Consider the following 22,752-nt stretch of genomic DNA (forward strand, 5'->3'; position numbering starts at 1 on the left):
GACACTCATTCTTTCCTTGTACAATATCTAATGGCAAAGTTTACCTGAAGATGACAGCACCACAAGTCTGACAATAAATTTCAATCTATGATTTCTCGCTCTGCTACCAGAACACTTAGCTAATTTCAGTGACCAACAGTGCTTGAACAAGGGATGTCTCTGTAGGCAATGTTTCGACAAGGAGTCTTGTCATTATTACGGCATGAACTGATTTTCATAACAGCATTTATATACTGCTTTCCTAGTAGCATGCTAAGGAATGTAAATTTTGCCTGTGGAAAAACAGTGCAGACAGCGGGAAGGATAAAACAGACAAGACAATGAACAGTTTCATCCTTTGTTTGTTTCATCTGTCTAATCGTCTGCACTATTTCGCCATGTTGAACATAAACGAACAAGCCTAGCTTGGAAACGTTGTGTAGTTGTTGCCCTGTCAAAAACAAGTTCCTTTGTCAAAACGTTGGCTCAAGAGACAACTCTTGTACAAGCACTGTTAGACACAAGCCTCCACGATCCAGTCAACCTGCCCTATTTCATTAGCTATACTGCATCGCATAAAATTTGTCTGTCGGCATATTGTTAATTTTTGTTTGTTTGAACTTACACTATGAAATGTACCGCATTTACTCGCATAATGGTCACACTCGCGTAATGATCGCACCCCTTAATTTCGTCTCAAAATTCGATTTTTTTTTTCTTTCCCGTGTAATGATCGCACCCCGAACTTGTAGCAATATGTCGTGCGCCAAGTCTAGCTAATGATGATCGCACTTACCATCTGTCGAATACTATGCGAACGACTCTTGAAGACATTCTTAAGCAGATGCCCCATTTCATTCGTTTAATCACTTTCCGCACTTCCCTAAAAAAAAGAAAGCTACAACCAAACTTGCCTCGGCTTCATTATTTGTAGGCTTCCTAATGGTTTTGGTCAACAACAACATAAAAGGCGCCTTTGATTCTTCTTGTCTACACTCGTGAGCACACAACAAATTGCAAGCGGCAATGATAGTGGCCACATTTACACAGATACTTTAGAAGTGTACCCTATTTACACGCCGACGCTTGTAACGCAGCTAAGATATTCGCCCACCTTTAGCGGAAATGTGCCATATTAGAATAGCAATGAAGACAAATGCCGCAGTTTCCGCAGCATGCCCGCCATGGGTTTCTGTCACTGGCAGCGAAGCATGTCCATCTATGTTTCTGTACCCTCAAAGTGGGCATGGCTACATTATTGTCGCAAACTTGCCAATATTAACGATATTATTCATTACTGATATGGAAGAAACTGTTTCAATGCGCGTAATGTACTCGCAAGAAAAATAATCGCGTTTGGCGAGTTCGGCTTGCTCCGCCGGCTGCCATTTTTGTTTTGGTGTCCTGCACTGACAGTGGCAGCTGCCTGCTTGCTGACCCGTTGTCATCCCACAGCAAATGCAGGATGAAAAAAGAAAATTTCTTTTCGCGGGAAATTTAACCCGCATAATGATCGCACTCCTGAATTTGCGTCAATTCTTTTGACAAAAAAGTGCTATCATTATGTGAGTAAATACGGTATTCTTCAAATTGTGTTGAGAAACGCAGTCAGCCTTCAATATAACAAAGTTGTACATGTACTTGCAGCGGAAAACCGCATTAATCCCAAATCTCATTAAGCCGAGGATTCTACATTTCAGCGGTAAAATTACTTCCCAGGCTCCTAGAACAGTCCCGGCAAACAGCGTTTTCCAAGTAAATGTTTATAAACAGAATCTTGTATCTTCAAGGGCTGTACAGTAGCGCAATTAAAGGACAGGACAAAAGAAGACACACAGGGACACACACAGCGCTAACTTGTTGGAAGTTAGCGCTGTGTGTGTCCCTGGGTGTCTTGTTTTGTCCCGTCTTTTAATCGCGCTACCATACACCCCTTGAAGATGCATTACCAACAAGCCCACATTGCAACCCTCAAGAATCTTGCAAGAACTATCACCAATGACCAATAATTATAAGGTTAAGATCACTGGCACATGCAGTAATGACATTGCACAAACCACGCATGCTGCTCGGAGCCACTGTCACAAAGCATATGTGATAGCATCGTTATCCCAGACTGCATATGCTAGATCACCTTTTCTTTTACAATGGCGCACTTAACCACGACCATTGCAATTTCATTCAAGATGACAATGACAATATGACAAGCACACCCCCCCCCCCCCACCCCAAGCTGCTCATAAGCCAACATTATGCAGCTATGTTCCCGTTTCAAACGGCCACAGGTGCATGTAGAAGCATATCTGTGAGACCGAGCAACCAGGGCACGCCCAGTATCGTTTCTATTGTAGTGCCAAGGCGGATGGCGCTAATGGTGCATTCCATCCTGCACCTGTCAGCGTTTTTACCAATTGGCCCATAACATTTGGGCCTGAAAGTGCACTTGCCAATGATGAATTCACTGTCTAGTGATCTTTTTTTTTTTCCTGTCCCAAAGGGTCCAGATATTTGCATGCAACGTGCATGGACTTTATTAAATTGCCAATATGGAACAATATTGCACCACTAAATTGCTGAAAATATGTACATTGTGTTTAAAGGGTCCCTGAAACGGTCTCAACAAATTTAATAGATGCGTAGGGTACAGCTACAGCAAGATTCACGCTACAATTTTAGTCAAGTGTCTCATATTAATGGAGCTACAAACAATTACTAGTTACTTTCCTCCCTAGCCTTGCTATTTCTCCTGAACTCATTCAGCGAGTGATCGGGGCTAAGCTTCGCCTTCACTGGCTCTGCATCATAATGTGATGTCGTGTAGTCTAATGACTAATGTCGAATGACTAGTTTAATGTAGTCTAATGTGAGCCAGCACGCGCAGCCTCTCCAACTTTTCCGCTAGTTGTCGATCCCCAGCAAGAGCTATGCAAGCAGCACATGTTGCAAGCGTTCTGTCGCAGCATGTCCAGTATTACTGCAACTGCAAGCGAGCTGGGCATTTTGATGGATGGGTGGAGGTCTAAACTAAAGCCCCTCCATACTGTTACCGCTGCGAGGAAGGAGGCTTTAGCGTAAACGTGACTGGCCCTGATTGACCTAAGCTCCCCAGATAAAACTGGTTTTCTAGGTAGTGCCACTCCTCCTCCTCTACTCGTTTCTTCTTCCGACCTCCTCCTCATCACTGTACAGAAGCACCCACAAGAAAGCTCAAAGCTTATTGGGGCACACAGACAAAATATTTATTATTTACTTTCACATCGATTATAATTATTTCTTTCATAAAAGCATCTTTTCACACATAAGGTAACTATTTGTTTACTTTTTCGTAGAAATTATGTTATATATATAACCAGTGATTTGGCGGCAGTGGCAGGGAAACACTGAATCTAAGCCTGTGCTCTGCTTTTTGCAGTCGGGAACATTGACCTTGGCCTATCGTCACATCGAAGCGCATGCAGAAGAGCTTCCGCACCACCCTGGCCTGTGCACAAGAAGCTAAAGTTCGGACTGCCTGCACGCATCTGTGGCATTCGTCACCAGCATCTCGAGTATAAAGGCTGCTCGTCCTGGCGTAGCAGCATTCGGCGGCAGCGGCAGGGAAACACCGAATCTAAGCCTGTGCTCTGCTTTTTGCAGGTTGGTACCTTTCTGTACGACTGCCTTCCGAGTATATACTATTGCTGCTGCTGCCGCTGTCATTAGACTACTACCAGAGCTTATGTGTTACATGTCGGACTCTATGCTCTTTTTTCTTGTTGTATTTTTTGTAGAAACATATTAAGTTGCATACGTAGCAATGACAACGAAAGAAATTTGTTGCTTTTCCTGCGAAGCCGAGTTTGAACCTACTGAGGCAGTGATAGTATGCGCAGACTGCGAGCACCGATTTCACATTAGAGATTGCTCTGGCCTCACAGAAAAGCAGTAAAGCAAATTAGCGTCTGCTAGGCAAAATGGTCATGTCTCACCTGTAAGGCCTCGAAGAACGTGAAAGAAGGCCAAAAAGCTGCAGCCAGTGTCGATGAGATTACGGACATTAGATCACTGTTGCTTAGCGTTAGCCGAAAGCTGGACGAACTTATGCCTCTTAAAGAAACAGTGTCTAAAATTGAAGAATCAGTTCAAATGATGTCAGAGAAATACAATAAAGTTCTTGAACAGGTGGCCACACCAGAGCGGGAAACAAAGGAAATTCGGAAGAGAGTGGACATGCTAGAACAAAAATCTAAAGACACAGCTGGTGAGACGATTCAAGTGCAACTGGAGCTACATGAACTGGAATGGAGAAATCGAAGGCAAAACTTAGAATTTCATGGAATTCCTGTCTCTGAGCACAAGAAAATCTTCTAAACAAAGTGAACAGTGTTGCTGACATGATGGAAGTTCTCGAACTCACGGAACTAGACGTTAGTTCCATACATCGCCTTCCAGCAAGACCTGGCAAGATCCCCGGTGTGATCGTTAGGTTCACAAGGCAAATGGCACGAGATCAGTGGTTTGTGAACAGACATAAATTGAAGGAAAGTAACCCCAGTATCTTCATACTCGAAAACCTGACCAGTCACAACAGGCACTTACTTGGTATGGTAAAAGAATGGGCCAAAGAAAAAGGGTATCGTTACGCATGGCACCGAAATGGCAAGGTATTTCTGAGGTGGGCGGATGGCGACCGAGCACTTGTGATACGAAATGCACACGACCTTCCTGCCTAGTTTATACTTTCATAATTGCACATTGTTATGTTAAAAGTCCAGTATGACACAACATAGATATTTTCTTCCGCAAGAATTAGATGCAGCTGGCGTAACCGAACATTAGAATTCCTTGAAATACCTTCACTTGAATGCGTGCTTGCTCTGCACTAAACTAACAGATATCGTGGATTTCATCTCTAGTTTTTTCTTTTTGTTCGACGCCGTCATGGTCATGGAGACGTGCTTCAAATATGACCGCGGCAAACTTCGCTTGGCTCCTTAACACTGTTATTTTTTAAATCGTCCAAATCGTCGAGGGGGCGGTGTTATGTTGCTATTGAAAGATGCAATGAATCGTGAATTGCTTCCATCGTTCTGTAGTGCATGTGACAACTTCGAAATACTTACGGCACGTGCTGGCAAATACGTGTTCTCTGTTTGTTATAGGCCCCCACATGGGAGCCTTCCTAGTTTTTTCTGTATCTATGAGCAGTTTATGCATTTTGTTTCCGAGAATAACTTGTTCTTGATATCTGGTGGTGATTTTAACATAGATCTGTCTGCAAATTCCACATACCAGGAAGCAATGATCACTATAACAACGTCAAACGGTTTTGAAAATCTGATTGCTTTGCCAACCCGAATTACAGACAGCAGTGAAACTCTACTCGACTTATTCATAACAAATATGCAAAACGAAAGCATAACCGCCGGTGTGCTATCATACGACATAAGCGATCACCTTCCAATATTTATCATGATACCTAAACATAGTTTTTGAGACAAGAGGGATGTGATATGCTTCACTTATCAGCCAATTACAGCAGCCAACCTTGAGGCTTTTAGAACTCAGATGTTAACCTGTGACCTGGAAGTTATCGGTCAAATCACAAACGCTTTGGGGGGGGGGGGGGGGGGTTTACGTGCCAAAACCACTTTCTGATTATGAGGCATGCCGTAGTGGAGGACTCCGGAAATTTCGACCACCTGGGGTTCTTTAATGTGCACCTAAATTTAAGTACAAGGGTGTTTTCGCATTTCGCCCCCATTGAAATGCAGCCGCCGTGGCCGGGATTCGATCCCGCGACCTCGTGCTCAGCAGCCTAACACCATAGCCACTGAGCAACCACGGCGGAATCACAAACGCTGAAGAGGCATATACAAAGTTCATAGATATAATTTCTGGTGTATACAAGTACCACTTTTCCGAAAAAAGAATTACCTTAGGCGAAAAAATTCGTAAACCTTGGATAACGCCTGAACTGCTTGCAAAAATACATCGCAAAAACGAATTGTATCCTAAATTTATTCCTAAATAAAATATCCTAAATAAAATATGGACCCAGATACACTGAAACAATTCAAGATATGGTGGGTGGTCACACCCAGAACAAATTATTTAAGGGAAAAGTTGTCATACACAATGCCAATGCTTCTAAATAAATATAATAATCTAGGCGTTGATGTCACGCAAATAACGGCCCTACAACTGAGAGACTTGTATGTGCAGGATTTTTAAATTACTGGTTAAGTGTACATCCTCATCTAGTATGTATATAAAGTGTATATATATGCTTCTGTATATGCGTGTGTATATATGTAGGTATGCATACGAGGATGTATGCATATACGGGTATATGAATGTATGTGTGTATGTATATATATATGTGTGTGTATGTATATACAGTCAAACCCGGCTATATCGAACTCGCAAAAAAACGCCTATCAGTTCGATATAGAGCATAATTCGATATAAGCTTGCTAAGTAATTGGATGTCATAAAAGCACATCCCATTTATAAAATCACTTTATTGACGAAACTAGCTTAGTTTCGCATAAATTAGCCCTGCATTTTCTTTTGCTTGGGCAATTTCGCTGCCTGCGACGCACGCACTTCCCCACGTTGTCTAAGGAGTCCGAGCAGCTGAGGCCGCAACCTTCCGCATTCGCGCAGAAGCACCAGACTAATGCGAGTGCACCAATCACTTGGGAGGATGTGGGCAAAGGACCGTAGTTGCTTTCCTCAACGTACCTACTTTCATTTGTGCTCGGTGCGATGTCGGCGATGTAGTTAGTCTTCGTTTCGGGATCTACCGTCGTCGCGACACCATCATCTGCACTCACAAACTCGTCCACCGTTGATTCGAATGTCCCGGAAATTTTGACAGCTCGCTCCAAACTTCGGCAACACCGGCAACGGCTTCGTCGCATTCATCAGAATTTACAGTCATCACCGAGCACGCGGAAACCGGCACGTATGAAGAACGCCTCGTACACGGCCGTGCGTACGCGTCGGGCGCAATGGGCACCGGGTTGAGAGTCTGGCCACTTTAGCCCTAATCGTGCTGAGAGTGCTCCTCGGAATCTTGCACGCTGCGGGGATATCGCGTTCGACGCGATTTATGATTTCGATCTTCACGACGAAAGGCGAATTCTGCCGCTTCATCACGGCCACACTGCGGGAGAAGGCCCACAAGGCGCAAACACGATAAACCAGAGAAGCAGCCAGATAACTCGCACTTTCGCCATCTTGCAGGAAGAGTGCACAAGAGCCTCTGATTGGCTGTCTGAGCAAGCGCTGTCGGCGGGCCAGGATCATTTTTTGCTGGGGAGTGTCGATAGATAGTGATCTAAAGAAAGGAAGGACGCTTGTTTCTGCAACCCGTGAGGGAGCACGGCGAAGCGTCGTCAGGCGAAAGGGAGTGGGAAGTGAAAGATGATAGAGAAAGAGGGAGGATAATAGACTTCACTATGCGCGACAGTGGGAGTGTCGACGGCTCGCCCGAACAGCCCGAGGCAGCGCGGTCACGGTAGGGAGAGCGGTTGGATGGAGCCGCGCCGCCGGGTTTCCCCGCCACCGCGAGGGAAAGCCAACTTCTGGGGGCACTTTTCCGCCGCTTGACGTTCGATATATCGGGAGTCACTGCAATATTTGTTCGATGTAAGCGTAATTTTTGCTATATATACTCATTGTAACTATACCGTGACCAGAAATTGTTCGATATATAGAATAATTCGATGTAAACGGGTTCGATATAGTCGGGTTCGACTGTATATATGTGTGTGTATATATATATGTGTGTATATATGTGTGTATATATATGTGTATATATATATGTGTGTATATATATGTGTATATATATGTATGTATATAATGTTCAACGGCGTCTTCTTATTTCATTTGTATTCACCACGAGAACCACACAAGCTACCCCAAGTATTTTTGATCTAGTCACCAGTAACTCTGTATGTATATGGGTATGGGTGTACATGCGTATATGCGAGTATGTGAGTTCATGAGAGTGTATATATATGTATATATATACACAGTGCGCAGACGCGCGTATGAAGCGGTTTTATTGACGTTTCGGCCGGGGACAATGAAGATACGCTTACACGAAAAACATATATATATATATATATATATATATATATATATATATATATTGCTACGAAGAGTTGCAAAGAAATGGTTTTATTTACAGATTAACGATGATCGTAGCGTGATCGTAGCGCAACCCAGCCTCTCAAACACCTCGTTCTCTTCGTCTTCTCTCTTCTTGTCCACGCGTTTCGTATCCGTTACAATAAGCATGATGCATATGTGTTTGCATATGTGGGCTGTTGCTGAATATTCTGTAGGGAAGGCTGTGGGCCTCGTCAAGCTGCCTCTACTGGAGCAGCTTTTACTTCGCTAGAATAGCAGCTTGGGCTTGTTGGTTTTCCATCCTGTTGTTAACAGTGCAAAATGTAGACGAGAAACGAGACAAGAAGACACCACAAGTGCTGTGTGTATCTGTAAGCAGCACTTGTGGTGTCTTTTTGCCTCGTCTCTTGTCTACATTTTGTGCTGTTAACAGCAGCTTTTACTTGCAGCCTCCTCCATCAAGTAGATAAAAATAAAGTTATTCTATTCTATTCTATAATATGCACAGTCTAACTGCCAATACTCGGCAGGCTGTATTTTACACCACTAACAATGGCGTCTCGCATGCTCCCTCACATGTGCCCACCGAGATCTAAACTCACGCTTGTTAGTTGCTCTCTACCCTGACAGCAAGAAATAAATGGTGAAATCAGCCATCGTTTAGTCTCATCTGATGCTGAGGGCAGGACATTAGGTGTGTTTTATTATTGAGATCAGTTATTTGCTTTGCCGCCGTTAGGCCAAAACAATAGCGCAAAACAACGGACACAAGAAACACGACCCAGGACAAGGCACTACTCTCAACTGACATTTTATTGTGTCACTCCTTTATAGAGCGCAGAATCTAGAAGAACATGCACAGTGAGCACCATGTGCAGGAACCACCAACATCCGATCACCAGAGTGCACTCGTGTGACAGAATCCAAAAAACCATATTCAGCGCTGTACAAGGTTATGAATGAATGAATGTTTATTTCATCTTGAGTACAATTTCAAGAAAGGTTAAAGAAGACATACTAATACACTGTGAGCCCTATGACTGTATGAAGAAAGCTTCCGATAATTGTCGGGCGGTGGTATCACGGCTCTTTTTCAATATCGTAGTATCACGAAACATAGCCTTGCACTTGCATATTTTACAATGTTGAGCCACATGGGAACTTGTGCCTGTAGTATGGATCGCTCATGTTCCCGGCACACATGGGACCACTGGAGGGGCCGCTCCCTAACTTGAACGAAATGGCACACGAGGCCGCACGACACCTAAATCACCGTGCGAGCCTGGACTCCCTTCGGCAGGATGGGAGAGTGAGCGCGACCCGCTCATCACTTACAACGATCTCCCCCAGCATTATAAGTTACTCAAGAAAACCATGCCGATACCGCACAAAGCACTCAATAAAGCACAAGAAGTCACGTACAGGCAGCTTCAGACGTGCACCTACCCATGCCAGGCCTTCCTACACAATATATTTCCGGACACGCACCCTCACCATGAGTGTCACTACTGTCAGGATATAGCTAGCCTTGCTCCACCGGCATTGGGGGCCAGGACCAGCAAGGAAGAGTGGGACTGAGCTCTACGCAGCTCGGACCTTGAATCACAGCTCTGGGCTGTCCATCGGGCCCGCGACGCGGCAGAGGGGCATGGCCTCTCTGTCCAGACGTGGGAGCGGCCCACTGCGCACTAATCGCGCGCACTGACAGACCTCAAGAAAGTTATTCATCTATCCATCCATCCATCACCCCACCTAGTCTTCTGCTATCCTTGACTGCCCTTTCCTTCTCTTGGCACCCATTCTGTAACCCTAATGGTCCACCGGTTATCTGCCCTATGCATTATATGACCTGCCCAGTTTAATTCTTTTGCTCTTAATGTCAACTAGAATATCAGATATCCCTGTTTGCTCCTTCATCCGCACCACTCTCTTCCCGTCTCTTAATGTTATGCCTAACATTTTTCGTTCCATCGCTCTTTGTGCAGTCCTAAAGTTGTTCTCGAGCTCCTTTGTCAGTCTCCAAGTTTCTGCCCCATGCGTTAGCACCAGTAGAATGCATTGATTGTACACCTTTCATTTAATTGATACTGGTAAGCTTCCAGTCAGGATCTGACAATGTCTGCCGAATGCGCTCTAACCCATTTTTATTCTCCTATAAGTTTCCTTGTCATGATAAGGGTCCCCTGTGAGTAATTGACCTAGGTAAACGTACTCCTTCACAGACTCTGGAAGTTGACTGGTGATCCTGAACTCTTGTTCCCTTGCCAGGCTATTGGTCATGATCTTTGTTTTCTGCATATTAATGTTCAACCCCACTGTTACACTCTTTTTGTAAAGGTCCTCAATCATTTGTTGTAACTCGTCCCCAGTGTTCCTGAACAGGACCATGTCATCTGCCACCCGAAGGCTGCAGAGATATTCGCCGTTCATCCTTACCCCTAAGCCTTCCCAGTTTAATAGCTTGAATACTTCTTCCGAGCACACAGTGAATACCATTGGAGAGATTGTGTCTCCTTGTCTGAACCTTTTCTTTATAGGTATCTTTCTACTTTTCTTGTGGAGAATTAAGGTAGGTGTGGAATCTCTGCAGACATTTTTCAAGATATTTATGCAAGCCTCCTGTACTTGATTATGCAATGCCTCTATGACTGGTGGTATTTCTACTGAATCAAATGCCTTTTCGTAGTCTATGAAAGCGATACAGAGAGGCTGATTGTACTCTGCAGATTTCTCGATTACCTGATTCATGAGTGCCCGTCTAATGGAGGGTGCCTCAAACCCTCCCTTGTTCACGAACCTGGGTGGATCATGACAAGTATCTCTTCCTGAAGCCAGGCTGTTCACTTGGTTGACTGAATTCCAGTGTTGCCCTTATTCTATTGGAAATTATCTTGGTGAATATTTTATACAATACTGGAAGTAAGCTAATGGGCCTATAATTGTTCAGTTCTATAACATTAAAAAAACAATGTGTCCACGATTGCTCTAGTGAAAATTTATATCAGCAGCAAAATAGAATGCCCTTGGTTACTGCTATATTACCTCTGTTTGGTTGAGCTCTGTGCCACCAGGTGGCTGCACTGTGCAGGCCATTTATGTTTGTGCCTCCGCTCATCTGGTAAAACGCCCAGTCACATATACCAGACATGTTAGAGCTCTGTATTGTGGTAGCAATCCTCCGGCGTGAAGTGACAGCTGCATACACGTAGATGCTGGCGCCAATCAGATAGCAACAGCCCGATGCACTGCAGCCACTCCGCTCGCATGTTGCCTTGCAGAGGGACACGATTCTGCAGCTTGACATGTCGCTGACTACTATGTTTGCAACCCACAATGCTACAAGTGCGATGCATGTTGCTCGCAAAAAGACCAACACTGATCGTGCAGCTTGCTTCAACATGGAGCATGTTGTAACACAAGCAGACGACACTTGCCGTGTGCCTGAAGTGCTCTAGTGTAGAGATAAATTGCCATCATGAATTCTCTTTCTGTTACATTATTTGTATAAAAGCAAATCGCCTAACATTCCAACTACTACAAACAACATTTGTTCACCATAACGTTGAAAAAAATTATCGGTAATGCAACCTGGGTAACCAATCTGATAAGCTCACCCAACTGACGTCAATTGGGCTATGTCAATTGGGAGGGAGTAGCTGAAAACTCAGGGGAGCACTGCTGCTGCAATCGATAGCAATGCATATTTTTAAACCTTATAATAAATTACACGCTTGACACAAAGCACTTAAATGGGTCACTTAATGATCAGAAGGGCCTATACTAACGACTCAGTCCGTTTGTACAAAATTGTCTCAGGGTCTCTAAGAGAACTATGATCCAGAGATGAAAAAAGCTTGCTACATATGGTGGATTTCACTAAAACAAGTGAAATGGGGTTTATTGCAGCTCGTTCAAGGATCGCAGGTAGCTCTAGATCACGAGTCCTAGCGCTTCGCATCAACAGCCCGAGCTCGGGTCTCGCGCCGCAGCGGTGGCAGTCCACACAGTGCCACATGCATATTACCCACTACAACTTACCCCGCGGCGAAGAGGAGCCATCCTGGCAACCTAAGGTGATGATACGATAAGGGGGTCGTGGTATGGCTTCAGGCGGCTGACGTGAATGGTCTCGCGGCCACGGCGGCGTTTGTCCGAAGATGGTGTCACCGCTTCGACCACATAATTCACAGGCGAAGTACACGCGACGATCCGGTACGGACCTTGATATTTCGGCGCAAGCTTTGGGCTAAGGCCCGGAGCTTGGAAGGGCAGCCGAAGCCAGACGCGAGAGTCCATGGCGAAGGACTGTGTGGGCTGATCGTTGTCGTGGCGATCATTGTGGATTCCTTGGGTATCCGACGTGAACGAGCGAGCCAATTGGCGGCACTCTTCGGCATGGCGAGCAACTTCGAAAAGAGGGGTGAATTCAGAGGCATCGGGTGGTATGGTAGTACAGTGTGGAGGGTAGTGGATGGTTCACGTCCATAAAGAAGGAAAAATGGTGAGAAGCCTGTGGTAGCCTGAACGGCGGTATTGTATGCATACGTCACAAAAGGGAGGACATCGTCCCAATTGGAATGATCAGACGCAACATACATGGTGAGCATGTTCCCAAGAGTGCGGTTGAATCGTTTCGTTAGACCGTTAGTCTGTGGGTGATACGCCGTAGTGGTGCGGTGAATAGTGCGGCACGCGGCGAGTAGCTCATTAATAACTTCGGAGAAGAAGACACGGCCTCGGTCACTGAGCAGTTCTCGCGGTGCGCCGTGCCATAAGACGAAATGCCGTAAGATGAATGCGGCAACGTCGCGAGCACCAGCCGAAGCAAGTGCAGCAGTTTCAGCATATCTTGTGAGGTGGTCTACTGCGACAATTATCCAACAATTTCCGTTAGCACTACATGGAAGAGGCCCATAAAGGTCAATGCCAACCCGATCAAAAGGACGTGCAGGACACGGTAAAGGTTGCAGAGGGCCTGTCGTATGAGAAGATGTCTTGCGTCGCTGACAGGTTGCACATGACCGAATGTATTTGCGGACATAAGAATACATGCCACGCCAGTAGTACCGCTGGCGGAGCCGCTCGTAGGTTTTCAGGACGCCAGCATGAGCTTGTTGTGGGTCTGCATGGAAATACGTGCATACGTCGGAACGCAAATGGCGAGGGATGACTAGCAGCCGTTTGCGACCGTCTGGCTGATAGTTTCGGCGGTACAAGATGGCGTCCCGTAGCACGAAGTGGGTGGCTTGGTGACGAAGGGCTCGAGAGCATGTAGACGTTGAAGAACTGCTAAGAATGTCAGTGAGAGACGCAATCCACGGATCTTTTCTCTGTTCAGACGACATGTCAGTAACAGCAAGCGCAGCAACCGGGCACTCTATGGATGAAGGTGGCGTTTCGGCGGATCGCATGGGCGAACGGGAGAGCGCATCTGCATCAGTATGTTGGCGCCCGGATCGATAAATGACGCGAATGTCAAATTCTTGGAGCCGAAGAGCCCAACGTACAAGACGCCCCGACGGGTCTTTCAGTGACGCAAGCCAGCAGAGCGCGTGGTGGTCTGTCACAACGTCAAACGGACGGGCCATACAAGTAAGGGCGAAATTTGTTTAAGGCCCAAACTATAGCCAAACATTCTTTTTCCGTGACAGAATAATTGGATTCTGCCTTCGTGAGAGCACGACTCGCATATGCAACCACATATTCTGGAAAGCCAGGCTTCCGTTGTGCAAGGACGGCTCCAAGACCAACGCCGCTGGCGTCGGTATGAACTACAGTCGCTGCACTCGGGTCGTAGTGGCGTAGAACAGGCGGTGAGGTAAGCTGACGACGCAAAGTGGTGAAGGCTTGGTCACATGCCGGAGTCCAGCCGCGAAGGTCACCAGGGCCAGCCAGGAGCTTCGTCAGGGGAGCGATGATGCAGGCAAAATTGCGCACAAAGCGTCGAAAATAAGAGCAAAGACTGATAAAACTTCGGAGCTCTTTCACTGTAGTCGGCCACGGAAATTTTGCGACAGCACGAAATTTGTCAGGGTCGGGAAGGACGCCGTCTTTGGACACGACATGGCCAAGTATGGTCAGCTGGCGGGCTCCGAAGCGGCACTTTTTCAAGTTAAGTTGAAGCCCGGCGGTGGTAAGGCAAGGACTTCGCGTAGACGAGAGACGTCAGTGGTGAAATCAGGGGAGAAAACTACCACATCGTCTAAATAACACAAGCACGTCTTCCATTTGTGGCCTCGTAGAATATTGTACATCATCCTTTCGAATATCGCGGGTGCATTGCAGAGGCCGAATGGCATTACTGTAAACTCATACAGGCCATCAGGCGTAATGAAAGCTGTCTTCGAGCGGTCAGATTCATCCACTGGCACTTGCCAATAGCCCGATCGCAACTCCAAAGAAGAAAAGAATTCAGCACCATGTAGACAATCCAGGGCGTCATCTATGCGCGGTAGAGGATAGACATCTTTTCGTGTAATCTTGTTGAGGCGACGATAGTCCACACAGAAACGAATCGAGCCATCTTTTTTCTTAATGATATATACTACGGGCGATGACCAAGGGCTGCAGGATGGCTTGATAACACCACGTTCAAGCATGTCTTCAACTTGCTCGGAGATGACACGACGCTCGGTGGATGACACGCGGTACGGACGCTGGCGCAATGGTGCGTGATGTCCCGTATCAATGCGGTGAGAGACGGTACTTGCGCGGCCTAGTAATGCTTGGTTGCAGTCAAAAGAGGCGTGAAAATCATTTAAAAGAGTAATAAGCCGCTCACGTTGTGTCGGCTCGAGGTCATCGGCAATAGAGCGACAAAAAACATCCGGTGATACTCGGTTAGATGGCACATGGGGTGCCAAGGGCTGTTACGTTGGCAGTATCCACGTCGTCGAGAACAGGGAAATGCACAATAACGTCAGCGTCCACAGTCTGGATGGTACCAATAGTCTCGCCACAGTGCAAAGCCAAAGTGTACGAATTTGGGTTAGAAATCAGTATTTCTGCAGCCCCATGGTGAACCGTGAGGAGGGCGAAAGGCAACAATATAGGCTGGCGGCGAATGAAGACTGCAGCAGGTGAAAACATGACCGTCGCTTCAGCAAGCGATGCGCATGAAAGAGGGACAAATACCGCGCTGTGAGGGGGAAGGTCAGTATCTGAAGCTACGCAGATCCTGCTAACATCATGAATTTGAAAATCGTGAGATGGCAAGTCGCAAAGAACGGAGAACTGAACCTCAGCACGTGTACAGTCAATGACGGCGTGATGGCACGACAGAAAATCCCAACCGAGAATCACATCGTGGGAGCGACAAGTTAACACAAAGAAATCAATCGAATACAATATGTATCGAATCAGCATGCTGGCAGTGCACATAGCGACTGGCTGAACTTGTGCACTGGCTGTTCTAAGCAATAGTACCGAAGACATCATGGTCACTTTCCATAATGCACGACAAAGCTTCTCACTAATCACGGATACAGCAGCACCTGTATCTACGAGCGCAAGAGATTTGATGCCATCAGCGGACACTTCAATAATGTTAGCGGGGGAAAAACAAGGACTTTAATTTCCGACGATGACGCAGTTCGTGCCTCAGGAACTGCGGAAGTCAGTTTTCCGCCTCAGTAGTACTGGCACTGGGCCTACGACGCATGGGTGAGAGTGAGCGCCGACGAGGGGAAGGCGAGCGATGAGTATTGTAGAGCTGTGACTGCGGTGCTGGTATGTTATCAGCAGCGTAGACTTCCGATGGTGGTCGCTGAGGCATACGGAATGGTCGGAAGCCGGAGCTGGGTGGTTGCGCGGTGCCCACGAAGGCCGGCAAGCGCCGGCGGCAGAAGCGCGCTACATGTTCCGGTGCACCGCAGGCATAGCATATTGGGCGGCTGTCAGCAGTGCGCCAAGGATTTGTACCTTGCTGCTGTGCGCCGAAAAAGGGAGCCACCGGCTGGCGAGGCGAAGGTGGATGAGAGAACACCGGCTGGAGAGGCGCTGAAGGCGGAGGAGAGAATCGCGGCAGACGAGGCGCCCGTGGAGCGGCTTCAGCATACGTCAGAGGCGCGGCCACGGGAGCCGGCTGACACGGAGGTGGAAGAGCTTCGGTCACTTGCTCTTGAATTACTTGTCGGATCGCTGGAGCCAAATATTGAGAAGGCTTCTCTGTGGTCGGCAAAATCGAGAGCTGTCGCGTGACCTCCTCGCGCACAAATTCTTTTATTTGCGTCAGCAAAGTTGTGTGGTTGTCGCCAATAACCAATGCTGCTAACGAATCTTCCGTAGGCGGTGCACGCCGAGCTAAGATGCGTTGTTTCCGTAGCTCGTCAAAAGTTTGGCACAAATTGATAACTTCAGCCACGGTACGCGGATCCTTCGCTAACAACATTTGAAATGCGTCCTCATCAATGCCTTTCATAATGTGTTTTATCTTGTCCTGTTCCGCCATTGACGGATTCACGTGCTTACACAGGTCAATGACATCTTCGATGTAACTTGTGAACGTTTCACCGTGATGTTGCGCGCGCCCCCGTAAGCATTGTTCTGCGCGAACCTTGCGCACAGCGGGGCGCCCGAACACTTCTGTGAAACTTGTCTTGAATCTGCTCCATGTTGTGAAATCGTGTTCGTGGTTTCGGAACCAGAGGTTCGCGATGCCGGTTAAGTAAAACAGCACGTTGTGCAACTTGGTGACATCGTCCTACTTGTTACGCTGGCTCACCCGTTCGTAAGATGACAACCAATCCTCCACGTCATGATCGTCGGTGCCACTAAAGATGGCAGGATCACGCTGGCACAATGCACCAGAAACGATGACCGTCAGAGGCTGTGGTGCATCTTCCTGGGTGGTTTTGTCAGGCATGGTCGCAGCAGTCGGTAGCGTCCAGCTTCGGAGGTTACCCCACAGCTCCACCAAATGAAATGGGGTTTATTGCAGCTCGTTCGAGGGATTGCAGGTAGCTCTAGATCACGAGTCCTAGCGCTTCGCATCAACAGCCCGAGCTCGGGTCTCGCGCCACAGCGGTGGCAGTCCGCACTGTGCCACATGCATATTACCCACTACACTAGGTTCATTATATACTAAGGTTTGACTACCTATATGTTTTACATGTTTCTATTCTTTAGTTTGTTTGACTAATACTCAATACGTACATGTGTTTTCAAAAGAACATGCTTTGATCTTATATTACTTATATGATTTTGTTTCAGTGTGTGTGTGCATACAATATTTGTTGAGCAAATCCTTTTCTTTGGTTGCAATAGCCACCATATATTCCCAACATCACTCCAAGAGAGCTGCCCCCACTGTCCTTATACCTAGTGCCAACCTGTGCTCAAATGTGGAAATTGCAGCACCCGTAGAGGCCCCCCCCCCCCCCCATCTCTATAAACTATTTGCATAATCAATGCGAATTGGCACTGCTGCAGTACATGTTTACAACAGAATGATTCCTAGTGTTCCCGATACTTCTCATGCGCCTTATGCCGCTGAAGGCCCCATAAATGTGGGCCAGGAGCACTTACAACACAAGAAAAAGGATACATTTAAGAGGCATAAGTTACATCCAACTCCTTCATTTGAAACATGAAATCAATGTTTTAAATAGTCTTGTTTCTCACAACCGTAAGAGACTGAAATGAATAAATCAGTGACATACTAGTTGTTTAGTTTCAGGTGATACAAACCTACTATTACCTACTGTATCTGCCTGTCTGAATGTCCAAGGCATCATTTTTGCTGCACTTAGAAGTTACTTGCGACCACTGTGTGATAGTGTAGCCTGTTGTGTTTCCCTGCCAGCTTCTGCAAAACATCTTTTTCTATTCCTAACCCATTAAAGTCCCCATTGGGGATTGCAGTAATACTAGGAAACAAATACATACATGAATATAAACAATAACTTTTTTTTTTTCACTCGATGAACTCGGGCCTACAGCAAGACAAAGGCCTATTGTACAGATCTTTATTTATCCCAGTTGTGCGTCACCACACACACTCAATGCTGCAAATTTCCTGACCTGAGTTTAGGAAAGTTGTCATACATTTTACAATGAAACTCATTTCAGAGGCCAGCTCTTTACACTGAAAAAGTATCAACAGATGCAGAATGCTGTTTAGACAGACTTTGTGGAGCACCATTTTGCTTCTCACTTGGTGTATCCACCAGGAAATTGTTTATAATGGTAAGTGTGAAAGTGTGTGCTACCTGAGAACATTGCCCCTCATGCTTTCACAGGCCACTGTGTTGGTACTGGCAAGCAAGCGGTGCTCAAGCACAGCTTGATGTCATACCTTCAAAGTGCTCCCGCATGTACATGAGGCAAATCTCGGCAGGAATGCTGTCAAAGCCACAAGAGCCCAGAACCACGATGCCCTTCTCGCGGGCTTCATCGTAGAACTCCATTTGCATTCGCTCAAGGTACTGTGGGGGGACACAAGAGGGGCATCAGTCAAAGCAACTCTTTACCTTGGCTGATCTCCTTGGCTGAAACCTGCAAATAAATCAGCTTGACGAGGCCCACTAGAGGTCAACACATGAAAAATATGTACAGTGTGATCTACTGTTAATGGTAGAGCTCGGTCGTAGGATCCCAATTTTTTACATTTTTCATTCTCCAAGTTGTTGTGCCAAAAACAAGAATGTATACATGTCATTTTACAAGCTTATTTTGAAAATGAGGTTCACTTTCGTTTATTATTTTATTCCCATTTTATGCAGCATTTCTTCACTTATTTTCTAAGTAAATTCGAGAAACTTAAGTTATTCAGATTTCTCTTTCAGTATATCAACAGCTCCTGCATTATCCAAGAAATCTAATAAGACCAACCTCATTGCTCTGTCTAGCATAGAATAAAAGTTGCATGACTTTGACACACAGAAAAATATTCTTCTTAGTTTCAACATCAAAGTACCCTCTTTTTAAACTTTTTCACACTTTCCCAATGTTGCTCAGTTAGAAACAGAAGTAGTGGTCATCGTAAGGTTTGAATTAAACACTATATAAACTCAGGGTGTCTACTAAGCTGACACTTTCGAATTCCCCGAGTTTTCCAGGTTTTCCCCCAGTGCTTTTGCAAAATTCTCCAAGTGACACAAAACTTTGTTTTATGTCAAAACAGACTGACACCATGTCGCCCGATGCTGTAACTCTCTAGTAAGCATGTTAAAAAATAAAACAAACGACTTAATCCAGTTTGAATAGTAAGGAGTAATGTTTATTTTATTCAAAATAGAAAACTGAAGGGAGGGGTCATAGTAAAATGCACAGCGAATAAAATATCCTTGGATAAAAAAATGATAAGGTCCATTGCAAATCGGGTCGAACATTTTCAAATACAAACAAAAAGAGATGCATACAGAAGCAAACATTTTCAAAAATGAGCTATTTCCAACAATTGATAACAAGCTTATTGCTATTAGGCCCAAACTCTGTCACAATTGGGTTTCTCTTTCAGCAGCTGGAAAGTCAGCCTCAACTGTCCTAATTAACATACTCTCAGCCCATGCACAATGCCTCAGTGTTGCGTTTCATTGCTTTAATGAGTTTATTTTGGTTTGGATGAGGGTCACCTCCACCTCGGTGTCAGCCAACGCTTTCCTTTTTGAGCTCAAGCTCCTTCAAAGAAGAGGCGGCAAAGTTAATTTCCCGATCATTCCTCAAAGCGACCGTCCTTTGTGTTCTCATTCTATTTCTGCCGCGCGTTCGCCCTACGGAATATTTGAAGCATCCTCTTGGTCAGTAGTACAGTCAACGTCCGATTTTTCGGACGTCCTAGGGGCCGCTAAAACTTCCTAAATATAGGGCAGTCCGACAAATATGGATGCACGTCCTTTACTGCACTTAAGGGCTCAAATCGCCACAGGCATGTCCGAAAAAGCTTTGAAGGCCTGCCAGTACACTTATTAGACATATCGGTGCTCGTACTGTGACAGGAGACAGCGGGTGCGCGCGTATATAATTAGAGAATACGTACTGTGTCCAGTGACAATTTTCCTTTCCACGCTTGATAAGCTACACCGCAATACTTGGCATATGCTTCACTGCTTAACATTTCTGTATAGAGGCGAAGTTCACTTTCTGGAATCTGCATTATACAACGCGTCATACTTTCCGAGTTTCGAAGCCAATCGCACAGATTACAAAGGCGGAGTCGGTGTCATTGCTGACAGTGGCGAATTCTTTGAAGGACAAACATGGCACCTAACTGCAAGAAGCATAATAGCGAAAGTCGAAGCAGCTAGGCCTCGCGCTGCCGCGGTGGTGGCTACGGCTGCCAGCGAATCTGCGTGCGAGTGCGCCGGTTCGAGGTGGTGAGATAATCAAAATGGCGGTGGTGGTGGTTTTATTAATGACGTTTCGAACCTGCGGTCGCGGCAAACTGTCAGGAAAATCGGACGGCGAAGGGTTCTTGTGTACGAAATTTCAGACGTCCTTGTATTGACTCTATGGGGCATGTGGTGGTGCCCCGAAGCCGTCCTCATTATCGGGCATGTCCCAAAAATCGGTCGTTGACTGGCAACTCCTCCAACCGACGACACAGCTTCAAAGACAATTCATTATGATTCCTCTCTTTTACTCGAGCCAGAATTAGGGCGACTTTCGTCCCCTTTCAATAAAATGACACCTAATTTTCTCTGATAGAAGCACAAATTCCCCGAGTTTTCAGTAGGTATTTACAGAATATTCAAGATCCCTAAGAATTTCCGGTTTTCCCGATTGGTAGACACCCTGAAACTATCGTTACCAGCCTGATAATGATTGAACCACAATTAAAGTACTAACAAGAAAGGCGACAAGAAAGCAGAAGTAGAAAAAAGTTTCCTGAGAAACGTTTCATTGGTAACATTTACCCTGTTTGCCACTTCGTGCTGTTATTCATTTTATTGAGATTTTATTACCCCACAACCCCCTGCTTTTCTTTTTTTCAGGTATCTTTTCAATGGTAGTTGTTTCACTTTTTTTTTTTCAGCCCCATTTCTTGCAATGTGCCTAAACAATGAATCTAAGCCAACTTGCTTGACCTGTTTTTTTTTTTACTTTTTTAAAATCTAGAACAGTAACTACATCTGTTTCTTCTCCGACATACTATTTGGCAACATCAGCTAACATCAAGCAAATATGTCGGGCCATTTTCTGCTTCTGCATTACATCTTGAATAGGCGTACGGTAGTTTGATTAAAATACAGGACAAAAGAAGACACACAGGGACACACAAAGCACTAACTTCTTCTGTACTGTCTTTTAACTGCGCTACTGTACACCTATTCAAGATGCGTTACCAGCAAGCCCACATTGCAACCCTCGTGATTTGCATTACACCTTCAGAACACTGTCTTGAGCAGGCACACCTATTTATTTATTTGTTTGTTTGACATGCCTCCAAGGCTTGAGGGCATTGCAGGAAGGAATGGGGAATTACAAGCATTATGCAGTAAAATAATATAACAATATCTTCATTACCAATTACCAAAATTAGCAAAAGGCCACATGAATTACAGTCTTGGAGCTCTTGATTGCGGTGATGGGGGTATAAAGATAATTCCGTTTGATGCTGGTCTTTGGGATGAAAGAATTATTAATGCATTGTTGGGCAAGATGGCAAAGAAACTTTGGTTTAAATCCAAAGCAGGAGAGGAATTTATAGGAAGGTGGAGGCATGAAGTGAAGAGCAGGGGTCAAAACAGGAATGCCGCTGGAGTCAATGTTTCGACAAGGGCACTTGTCATTCTCAGCAGAGGAGGAGAACGAGTAGAAGAAACAAAGTTTTATAAAGATCTTTATAAAACAGGTCTTTATAAAACTTAGTTTCTTCTACCAGTGTTCGTTTTCTCCTTCCTTTTCTTGTTCTTTTCTTTTCCTGTGTTCAAACAGCATATCTTCATTATTTTTTGGTTTCCATGAAGATGGGCCTACAGTAATGTCAGCACGAGTTTGCACATTCAAAACTGTGTCTCCTTTTATCTGCCACACTTCTAAACCCACAGCAGTTCCCCTACTTCTTGCCTCTCTACAAATGCAAACGCCGCAACCCCTCTCCCCCCCCCCCTCAAAATATTGCACTCTGGGGCTTCACATGCCAAACCCCCAATCTGATTATGAGGCTCGTTAGAGTGTGCGACTTCGGATTAATTTTGACCACCCAGAGTTCTGTAATATGCACCCAATGTACGGTACATGGGTGTTTTTTGCATTTTGCGCCCATCCAAAAGCAGACACTGGCCAGGATTCAATCCTAACATCAAAGCCACTATACCATCACAGTGGATATTCTCCTCCCCCTTGTTCCCCCTCCCCTCTCCCTTTTTTTTGAATAACTTGACTTCTGCTTACTTGGTGCACCGGTTTATTCTCCTCCTCCTCTTCCTAGAGAGCAAGCTGCTATGTGTACATAAAAACGCTGCTAAGGAAAGATGCAGTTGCTGCCCCGACAAAGACAAGTCCCTTTGTCGAAAGATTGACTCCAGTGACACTCCTTGTTCAAGCACTATTCACCTTCGTTTAAGAATGTAGACAACATGACGGCATTGTTGAGGCACAAAAAGGACAGTGTGCAAGAGATTGCTGAAGCTTTCCTTATTCATAAGTATGGTGACGTGTGTGTTGTCAGGACGCCTGTGTTGCTGTAGCAGATAGAAATCTATTCTTGGC

At 45.6% G+C, this 22,752-nt stretch overlaps 1 protein-coding gene across 3 annotated transcripts in view; it reads right to left on the minus strand.

Moving 5' to 3' along the window:
• The window catches only part of LOC126535679 (saccharopine dehydrogenase-like oxidoreductase), a 227,825-nt gene that overhangs the window by 123,806 nt on the left and 81,267 nt on the right, over positions 1–22,752 (minus strand). For all 3 annotated transcript variants that reach the window (XM_050182499.3, XM_050182501.3, XM_050182500.3), the window contains exon 4: positions 18,395–18,524. In XM_050182499.3, coding sequence (XP_050038456.1) covers positions 18,395–18,524 — 130 coding nt within the window. The remainder of the gene's footprint in view (positions 1–18,394; positions 18,525–22,752) is intronic.

The sequence above is a fragment of the Dermacentor andersoni genome, chromosome 7 (assembly GCF_023375885.2).
Source record: "Dermacentor andersoni chromosome 7, qqDerAnde1_hic_scaffold, whole genome shotgun sequence".
NCBI classification, from domain to species: domain Eukaryota; kingdom Metazoa; phylum Arthropoda; class Arachnida; order Ixodida; family Ixodidae; genus Dermacentor; species Dermacentor andersoni.